Source organism: Ranitomeya imitator, chromosome 1 (genome assembly GCF_032444005.1).
Source record: "Ranitomeya imitator isolate aRanImi1 chromosome 1, aRanImi1.pri, whole genome shotgun sequence".
NCBI lineage: Eukaryota > Metazoa > Chordata > Amphibia > Anura > Dendrobatidae > Ranitomeya > Ranitomeya imitator.
The window spans coordinates 1162835415-1162846139 of NC_091282.1; the positions used below are offsets into that span (position 1 = coordinate 1162835415).

The following is a 10725-nucleotide window of genomic DNA, read 5'->3' on the forward strand; positions in this document are numbered from 1 at the left end:
GAATGGACTGCTATCAGTCAGGATTTGGTCCTGAAGTTGATTGAGAGCATGCCAGGGAGAATTGCAGAGGTCTTGAAGAAGAAGGGTCAACACTGCAAATATTGACTTGCTGCATTAACTCATTCTAACTGTCAATATAACCTATTGGTACGCATAATATGATTGCAATTATATTTCTGTATGTGATATAAACATCAGACAAACACTAATAAAAACCAGAGGGCAGCAGATCATGTGAAAATAGAATTTTGGTGTCATTCTCAAAACTTTTGGCCATGACTGTGCAATAAAGGACACGGCCCTAGAGCTCAGACGTGTCCAGGTCTACAATAAAGGACACGGCCCTAGAGCTCAGACGTGTCCAGGTCTACAATAAAGGACACAGCCCGACAGCTCAGACATATCCAGGTCTACAATAAAGGACACAGCCCGACAGCTCAGACACGTCCAGGTCTACAATAAAGGACACAGCCCGACAGCTCAGACATATCCAGGTCTACAATAAAGGACACAGCCCGACAGCTCAGACGTGTCCAGGTCTGCAATAAAGGACACGGCCCGACAGCTCAGACGTGTCCAGGTCTGCAATAAAGGACACGGCCCGACAGCTCAAACATGTCCAGGTCTACAATAAAGGACACGGCCCTAGAGCTCAGACGTGTCCAGGTCTACAATAAAAGACACAGCCCTACAGCTCAGAAGTGTCCAGGTCTACAATAAAGGACATGGCCCTACAGCTCAGACGTGTCCAGGTCTACAATAAAGGACACAGCCCTAGAGCTCAGATGTGTCCAGGTCTACAATAAAAAGAACAGTGATGCAGGATCTAACGTGGAAGATTACATGCACGTTTGGTATTTGCAGCAAAAAAAAAAACCTCTGTTGCAAATACTATAGTGTCAACAGGAACAAATGCTTTGAAGGTGCAAATATGCAAGAAATACAAAAACAAGGGAAAATAAGCAGCATGTGTACATCAGATTTCAGAAACCTCATTCACTTTGCTATGACTGTAAAACAGGTGGCACTGCCCGAACTATAGGGGCACCGTACACAGGAGACCACATAAGTAAGCATGAGACCCCCTGACCATGTCGGGTTACAATCACCTACACAGTAAGGCCACTCATACCTAATGCATTTACTATATTGCTGGAAATGAGTGCAATGCTCAGAAAACCACAAGCCTTTGTCATGCAGGATAATGACGAGAGCTCGTGGTCACGGCTTGGCTTACCACTGTGGGAATCCAGCAGGTGGGCCGCACAACAACACCATTGATCATATGTCCTATCTCAGCCCTGATAAGGGGAACATGCCTGCACTCTCACAATCTGCTCCTCACAGGTCACGCCACACGAAACATCCACAGAAAGGCGCTGGGAATGGGAAGGCAGAGTATGGCACCATTACTGATTTATGTATGCACAGCAGGCTTTATTGTCTGGCAGTTTTCCCCACAATTGTGGCCATGGCATTAAACAGAAGCCATTAATATTGTACAGTACAGCATGCACACACATCACGGGGCGTCTCCGACACAGGACTACCCTACATGCCCAGCCTATCACCACCGGGTGCGGAGGAATCTCGCATCCAAATACAAGTTTTATATACAAAATAAGTCTGACAAGTCTACTACAACTTCACCAGAGCGTTGCGTGAATGGCTGCCGCAGAGCTGATTTTCTGCCGCAAGTTCAGCCACAGAAGCCATACTGTCCGGTACTACTTCCAGTGCTAAAGGGACATAGCCATAAGAATATGGCCGACGCCGGGGATGAGGGCCAGCCGGCCGACGCCGGGGACGCAGCTCCAGAGATGTCAGCACTTGCTCTCCCTGGGCTCACGTGACGCTATTATGCTACATGAGCCCTGTGACACTTCCTTCAGATAGAACGGACACCTAGAAGATCTCTGCTGCTGTTCTCAGACTTTCTCCAGTTTGGCAGGAAGCAAGCAGCCGCTGATTAGCTGCAGGGTTCACAAGATATAACATGCGAGCACAAAAAAGCCAATACCATCATCGCTGTAAGGGCGCCGGAGGCGAGTATAGCCACTTCTTATTTATGTGAGGAAATACAGCAATTGAGAAGGGGTTGTAGTGGACCTCCCTTATACCGGTATGTTCCCGACATGAGTATTTCATCCTGCATATTTTCACTAAGCACAAAAACTTGATGACATTTATAGAAATCTAAGGTTTTTGGTTTTTTTAAACAGTGCAAACTTCTGGTGCGTTTTCTGACCTCGCAACATATTAATTTCGGGTTCTCCGAGTTTTGCGTTTGGATTTTCCCCATAGATATGTATTAGAGGCAGAAAATCAATAGGTAAAAAAAAAAAAAAGAAAAACACTGGTAATCAACAAATGATAGTATCAATAAAGCTTTGCCAATAGCCAAATATCAGGGAAAAAAAGACAAAGTGTGACATGCCAAAAAAAGGCAAAAACGCATGTCACCTAATTGGCCCTAAGCGGCCACTAATCTGCGTGGGGTCCGCCAGCACAGCAGAGATGGCAGTGTCCGCTTTGGATTTCTGGATTTAACTATGCCAAAGGTGAACCTGAGGAGTGTGAGCGCACTCTTACATTGTGGCTGGATACAGAGCTCAAATTGAGCCCCATTTACGCCGACACTGAAGCACAGGATCAGGACATCTACGCCTCACATATCGCCACTGTGGGTTACAGGCAGTACGACACGTAATATCCATACAGCAGACAAGTCAGCAGCAGGTAGCTCCGCACGCTGCGAGCCAGGACAGTAAACTGACGTACACCCAGGCTCAGTAATAACTGTGCGGCAGTAAACACGGGGTTTATGGACGCTCCTATACAGAAGCCGCATTCACCCGCACTATAATTATACGGGGACGGCGAGCTGCTTTTCCCTCTGCTGCCTGTGATCAGAGGAAGCGTACGGCAGAACCTGCTCATCACATCGCCATACAAAGCGCCCGTCATTTCTGCTATTTTGACTACACAAAGCAGGTGCACGCATCAGATCGCCGCATTATCAGAAGAATAAAGGACCATTGTGTTCTTCATCACACCCATCTGGTGACGGGGAGAAAAAAAACTAACTAGTTACACTGATAAAGAAAAAAACATTTACTGAACATCAGTAGACCATCTAAAGGGTTGGACATGTTGGATTTAGCATGCCCCATCCTTCCATTCCAAGTGGAGGCAAGCTGCTGTACAGCCCAATCCCCTCCTCTCAGAGGATGTGAGGGCAGTGGGCCATTTTCTTTTCCCCGCAAATGCCACTTTGCATTCATCCATGAAAAGCACCTGATGGGTTAATAAACTACCTGACTTGACAACAGGTCTGGATATACCAAGTGGTGATGTTTTTAATTTTTTTTCCAATATATCAATCCCCCCAAATCACTTCAAAATTGAATAGGTCCTTAAAAAAAAAAAAAAGTTTTGAAAATTTCCTTGAGAAACAAAGGTTTACACATTCAAAAAATAAAAGGACATTTGACATATAGAAACAGTGGATGTGTGGAAACATTCCAGAATTATTGCCACATGCCATAAGAAAAATATGGTTTGGTCACTAAAAGCATTAAAGAGTCGATCAGCAATTGATACCGGCCTGAAATAGGCCTGTGTATATGGGACTTGAGGTGGGCTCTGATCATACCACACTGACAGTGGAATGTAAAGTTTGGGCGCCCCTGCTCAAAATCATTGTTATTGTGAACAGTTCATTAGCATGAAAGATGACAGTTCCTTTCTATTTTAGGCAAAAAATATATATATATATATATAATCATTTTAAAAATTACAAATATGAAAAGTGTGCTGATGCAAACATGTTGGAACCTTAGAGATTTCTATAACTTTGACCAAGGTTTCAGACCTTAAGTAGCCCCTAAGGCTACTATCACACTTGCGTCGGTACGGGGCCGTCGCCATGAGTCGGCCCAACGTACCGACGCACGTTGTGAAAGAAATGTCCGACGTGGGCAGCGGAAGCAGTCTTACGACGCTTCCGCTGCCCCATTGTAAGTAAGGTCCAGGGAGGAGGGGGCGGAGTTCCATCCGCCCACGCGCGCTCGAAAATGGCGGACTCGACGCACAAAAAAAGTCACATGTAACTTTTTTTGTGCCGAGGGTCCGCCAAAACACGACGCATCCATGCACGACGGATGCGACGTGTGGCCATACGTCGCAATGCGTTGCTAATGCAAGTCTATGGAGAAAAAATGCATCCTGGGGGCAACTTTGCAGGTTGCGTTTTTTCTCAAAAACGACGCATTGCGACGTACGTCACACAACGCAAGTGTGAAAGTAGCCTTAGGGTTATGGCTTGTTCACGGTAATCCTTAGGAAAGGCCAGGTAATGCAAATTTCCCTTCTTTATAAAAACCCAGCTTCCTAAGCTAGGTTCACATAGCGTTATGGTGGTACGCTTAACGGACTACGTTACACCGCAGCATAACGCGGTGTAACGTAGTCCGTTAACGCCGCCATTGCTTGTAATGGCGAACGCATCGCTAGCGCACGCCCACATTGGGCGTGCGCTAGCGATATGCCGTCATTTGAGTGACGGACCTCGAACGCTGCTTACAGCGTTCGCGGTTTGTTCCTCGCTACTGCAGATCGGGCATATGCGCTAGCGGGATCGGCAAACGCGATCCCTTTTGGGACATTGCGTTAGAGCAGTCCGTAGCGCTATGCGCTAGACGGACTGCCCTAACGCAATGTGAACCTAGTCTAACCTTGTGCCAAAAATCAGCAGCCATGGGTTCTTCTAAGCAGCTGCCTAGCACTCTGAAAATGAAAATGGTGGAGGCTCACAAAGCAGGAGAAGGCTAAAAGAAGATCGCAAAGAGGTTACAAGTTGCAGTTTCCTCGGTTCCAAATGTAACTAAGAAATGGAAGTTAACAGGAACAGTGGAGGTCAAGACAAGGTCTGGAAGACCAAGCAAGATTTCATTGAGAGCGGCTTGTAGGATTGCTAGAGAGGCAAATCAGAACCCCTGCTTGACTCAAAATACCTTTAGGGTATGTGCACACGCTGCGGATTTTGCTGCGTATCCGCAGCGTTTCCGCAGATGCGGATCTGCAGCGGTTTCCCATGAGTTTACAGTACCATGTTAACCTATGGGAAACGAAATCCGCAGTGCACATGCTGCAGGAAAAAAAGCGCGGAAACATAGTGGTTTATATTCTGCAGCATGTCAATTCTTTGTGCGGATTCCGCTGTGGTTTTACACCTGCTCCAATAGAAAACTGCAGGTGTAAAGCCGCAGCGGAATCCACAGTAGAAACCGCAGCGGTTTTGCACTGCGATTTTTCCAAATCCGCTGCGGAAAAATCCGCAGTCCTCCAGAATACGTGTGCACATACCCTTAGAAAGATTAAGCAGACTATGCAGCTGTGGTACTTTGTGCTACTGTTCAGAGACAACCTGCACAGACATCGCCTTCATGTTAGAGTCATCAGAAGAAAACCTATTCTGCGTCATCACCATAAAATTCAGCATTAGGCCGGCTTCACACTCAGCGTATGAAAATACAGTCCGTATATTACGGCCGTAATACGCTGAAAAGTCCCGAAAATAGTGGTCCGTAGCTCCTCCGTAGGCAGGGTGTTTCAGCGTTTTTTGCGCATGGCATCCTCCGTATGTAATCCGTATGGCAGACGTACTGCGTGTTTTTATCGCAGGCTTGCAAAACCGACATACAAAAAAAAAAAAAAAAAAAACATATATACTGTATGTATATATATATATATATATATATATATATATATATATATATATATATATATATATATATATATATATATATATCTATCTCTATTCTATGTGTACACATTTATTCTACCTATTCTAATGTCAGCTGTCAGTGTGATTTTACTGTACACCGCAATGAATTACCGGCTTTTCTCGCTAACACTGCTGCGTATTTGTCACAAGTCACACTGCTGGTCCGTGTGTAATCCGTATTTTTGGGGCTTCCATAGACTTTCTTTGACGTTTTATTTGCGCAATACGGTGACAAACGCAGCATGCTGCGATTTTCTAAGGCCGTAGAAAGCCGTATAATACTGATCAGTTTAATACGGCAGATAGGAGCAGGGGCATAGAGAATAATTGTGCCGTATGTTTTGCGAGTTTTTTTACGGACGTAGTTTCTGCGCTCTTACGTCCGTAAAACTCGCAAGTGTGAAGCCGGCCTTAGAAGCATGCAAAAGAACATTTAAACAAGCCTGATACATTTTAGAAACAAGTCCTGTGGACCAATGAGGTCAAAATAAATATCTTTGGCCACAATGATTAAAGAAGGTAAGTGTAGAAAAAACAGGGCACAGAATTTCAGGACAAGAACATCTCATCAAGCATTTTGCATGGGGGTGGATCAATCATGCTTTGGGGTTGTGTTGCAGCCAATTTCGCAAGTAACATTTCATGGGTAGAGAGAAGAATGAATTTGATGAAATGTTAAATTCTTGATGTAAACATCTGTAAAAAGCTTCTACATATGGATAATGATCCTAAACACGTCAAAATCCACAATAGACGACCTCAAAAGGTGCAAGCTGAAGCTTTTACAATGGCCCTCACACTCCCGATATGAAAATCATTGAAAATCTGTGTCTAGACCTCAATATAGCAGTGCATGCAAGACGACCCAGGAATCTCACAGGACTAGAAGAATTTTCCAACGAAGAATGGATGAAAATCCCTCAAACGAGAATTGAAAGACTCTTGTCTGGCTACAAAAAGCGTTTACAAGCTGTGATACTTTCCAAAAGGTGTGATACTAGGTACTAACAATGCAGAGTGCCCAAACTTTTGCATCTTCCCATTTTCCTTTTTGTTATTTCTAAAATGTGAAAGATGAAAATACATTTTTTTTTTGCCTAAAATACAAAGGAAATGTGTCATCTGTAACTTCAGCCCTTTTAGAGATCAGGTCATCTTCAACTTGCTTAACTGTGCACAATAACAGTAATTTTGACAAGGGGTGCCCAAACTTTTACATGTCACTGTATACTGTACAGATATGTAAGCATACACATCAACAGTATTACAGAAACTGACCCGCGCGGTGGATTTCACATTCACATCCTGTCAATTAAAGCGAACCTGTCAGCTGTTTTGGCCGCTATAAGATGCAGCCATTGCCTTTCAGCATTCTGCATTCTCTAAAGTATATATATATCTCTGTCCCCGGTCCGACCTGCAAGATAAGAATAATACGTTTCATTATACTCCCCCCCCCCCGGTCGGAGTCCGGCGCCTCCCATGCTTGATTCATAGCTCCCCAGTATCGCACTCCTGCGCAGGCGTGCTTTTCTGCCCTGTTGAGCGCAGAGTAAATTCCCGCAGTGCGCAGGTGCCGGGTCTCTCTGACCTTTCCCAGCGCATGCGCACTGCAGCACTTTGCTCTTCCCTCAACATGGCAGATAAAGTACGCCTGCGCCGGAGCGCGATGCCGGGGACCATGAAGCAACAGGAGGGCGGCGATCATAAGATGGGAAGCACCAGACCTACGACACCCATCGGACCGTACCGCAGGTGAGGATAATAAAAGTTATAATTCTTCTCTCACAGGTCGGAGCGGGGGCAGATATACAGCATTATAGAATGCTCTAGGTAATCCCTGAAAGGCGGTGGCCATATCTTATATCGGCCAAATCTGGTGACAGGTTCCCTTTAAGGCTTGAAAACCATGTTGGTCATAGTACGGATATGGAAATAAGAGTTCATTTGATTTAACTTTTTAATTGGGAAAAGGACGGCAGGTTTTTTTTTTTCTTTTAATAGGCTTTTTTTTTTTTAAAACAATTTTGTCTCCATAAGTACACTTGTACTGCACACTGTAAATATGACGTCCAATTACGAGGCCGGAAATCAAAGGATAACTAAAGGGGGATGTGGGATTTAGCAGACCCCCGACTCCTATAGCAACCCTCTGACACCCCACATAAGAAAGGAGGGGGGAGAATGGGCGCCGATGCACAAGGGCAACTGAGCCATTTATCTGCTGCTGTCAGAGATTGAGGGGCAATGAAGTTGTTACACAGCAGCGATCAGACCGAGCTCAGGTCCCGGCTGTTTAACAGCTGGTAATAATAATGATCTTTATTTTTTACACAGTGCTAACATTTGCAGCGCTTTACAGTTTGCACATTATCATCGCCGGCCCCGATGGGGCTCACAATCTGAATGGTACCGGTCATGTATGGAGCAGGTTTATGTTAGGAGCCCTCCATGCACACACGTGCGAAGTTCTGTCCATAAGCATTGCTTTTGTTGTTTATTTTTTTTAAAGGGATGTTCGGTGAAAACAAATTACCAACTTTCCACAGGAAAACCTACAGATCATGGGGGTCCGAGCACCGTGACCTGCACTGATCAACCGAATGGGGAACTCATCCTGTTAGAAAGGAGCGGCAGGGCACATGGCAATGGCTGCTCTCACCTTTCTCCGGGGCCGTACAGCAGGTGGATGAAGCAGCGGCGGTCGAGCATCCAACCTGACACGCCATCCTGCAAAGGGCATAAAAGTGATAACAGGCGCTCAGCACAGAGGCCGGCGGTCAGACATCTGCGACCAGTTATTACCCATCTCTACAGAAGTTCTGCTGGTGTCTCCTTCTACAGTCACCTTACACATCCAAAGGGACAAGTCTGCAGGAAAAAAATCCGCAAAGTGAACGTCACCTTGCGGATAACAGACCCTCAGCCTCTACATCACTGGGGTCCTCCAGCACTAGCTGGAGCCGCTGTATTTTCTGCACAGATCTGGAAGAAACCTCCAGTGGTCCTGGGTCAGGTGGTCTCCGGTCACACTGAGCATAGCCCCCGCTGCGATGCAAGCAGCCCTGCCGGCACTGGACGGCAGGCACAGGGCGAACCGGGCACTGGACGGCCTCATCTCAGGAGGGCCGGGCACTGGACAGCCGCAGAGATTCCAGGAGTGCAGAGCACTGTAGGGTGGGCACAGGGACAGCAGGGCACCCCCACCGGGGGGGCACAGGGACAGCAGGGCACCCCCACCGGGGGGCACAGGGACAGCAGGGCACCCCCACCGGGGGGGGCACAGGGACAGCAGGGCACCCCCACCGGGGGGGGCACAGGGACATCAGGGCACCCCCACCGGGGGGGGGCACAGGGACAGCAGGGCACCCCCACCGGGGGGGGCACAGGGACAGCAGGGCACCCCCACCGGGGGGGGCACAGGGACAGCAGGGCACCCCCACCGGGGGGGGCACAGGGACAGCAGGGCACCCCCACCGGGGGGGGCACAGGGACAGCAGGGCACCCCCACCGGGGGGGCACAGGGACATCAGGGCACCCCCACCGGGGGGGCACAGGGACATCAGGGCACCCCCACCGGGGGGCACAGGGACAGCAGGGCACCCCCACCGGGGGGGGGGCACAGGGACAGCAGGGCACCCCCACCGGGGGGCACAGGGACAGCAGGGCACCCCCACCGGGGGGGGGGCACAGGGACAGCAGGGCACCCCCACCGGGGGGCACAGGGACAGCAGGGCACCCCCACCGGGGGGGGGGCACAGGGACAGCAGGGCACCCCCACCGGGGGGGGGGCACAGGGACAGCAGGGCACCCCCACCGGGGGGCACAGGGACAGCAGGGCACCCCCACCGGGGGGGGGGCACAGGGACAGCAGGGCACCCCCACCGGGGGGCACAGGGACAGCAGGGCACCCCCACCGGGGGGGGGGGCACAGGGACAGCAGGGCACCCCCACCGGGGGGCACAGGGACAGCAGGGCACCGCCGGCCGCAGAGATCCCAGCAGGAGGGCCGGCCACATGTCTCCGGACCCGGGTTCTCTGCAGCACCGGCCTCTCCGCACACAGCCGGACAGACAAAGACTCGTTTCCCCCGCAGACACAGGAGACGGAGCGCACAGCCACCAGCGAGCCCGGAGCCCGGGTCCCGAGCCCCTACAGCCGCTAACTACCGCCGCCGTGCAGCCCGGGCCCGGAGCCTCCCCCTGCCCAGCGAGCCGAGCCCGCACAGACTTCCGCTGAGCCCCGCTCCCTCCGGCCCACAAACTCCCCCCTACCAGCCGCCCCGACTCCCCAGACTTACCCTGTCACAACAGGCGCCATCTTCCACAAACTCTCGCCAAAACTCCAAACCTCGCGAGAAGCAGGCTGTTGTTTGGTAGTACGCCCCCAAGCACCGCCCATACGAGGCCTAACCACGCCCACCAGACGCCGCTACCAGGACAGTGGACGACGTGCGCCCCGCCCCTGTTCCCACGGCACAAATGTGTGACCGAGTGTGAGAGAGGGAGGGAGAAGTGCTGCGGGGAGAGAGCGAGTAGTACACGGGGTGTATACAGGGGAGGACAGGGGTGTATACTGTATATAGGGAGGGCACGGGGTGTATACAGCGGAGGACAGGGGTGTATACTATATACAGCGGAGGACACGGGGTGTATACTGTATACAGGGCAGTACAAGGGGTGTATACTGTATACAGCGGGGTGTATACTGTATATAGGGAGGGCACGGGGTGTATACAGCGGAGGACGGGTGTGTACTGTATACAGGGGAGGACGGGTGTGTACTGTATACAGGGGAGGACAGGGGTGTATACTGTATACAGCGGAGGACAGGGGTGTATACTGTATACAGGGGAGGACAGGGGTGTATACTGTATACAGGGGAGGACAGGGGTGTATACTGTATACAGGGGAGGACAGGGGTGTGTACTGTATACA

The 10725-nt window shown here is 49.7% G+C and overlaps 1 protein-coding gene across 1 annotated transcript in view; it reads right to left on the reverse strand.

Moving 5' to 3' along the window:
• The window catches only part of RBPJ (recombination signal binding protein for immunoglobulin kappa J region), a 120050-nt gene extending 109906 nt beyond the window's left edge, over positions 1–10144 (reverse strand). Inside the window, exon 1 of the mRNA XM_069744640.1 lies at positions 10089–10144. Within this exon, the coding sequence (XP_069600741.1) occupies positions 10089–10108 (20 nt within the window). The 5' untranslated portion in view covers positions 10109–10144. The remainder of the gene's footprint in view (positions 1–10088) is intronic.
• Positions 10145–10725: the final 581 nt, after the last annotated feature.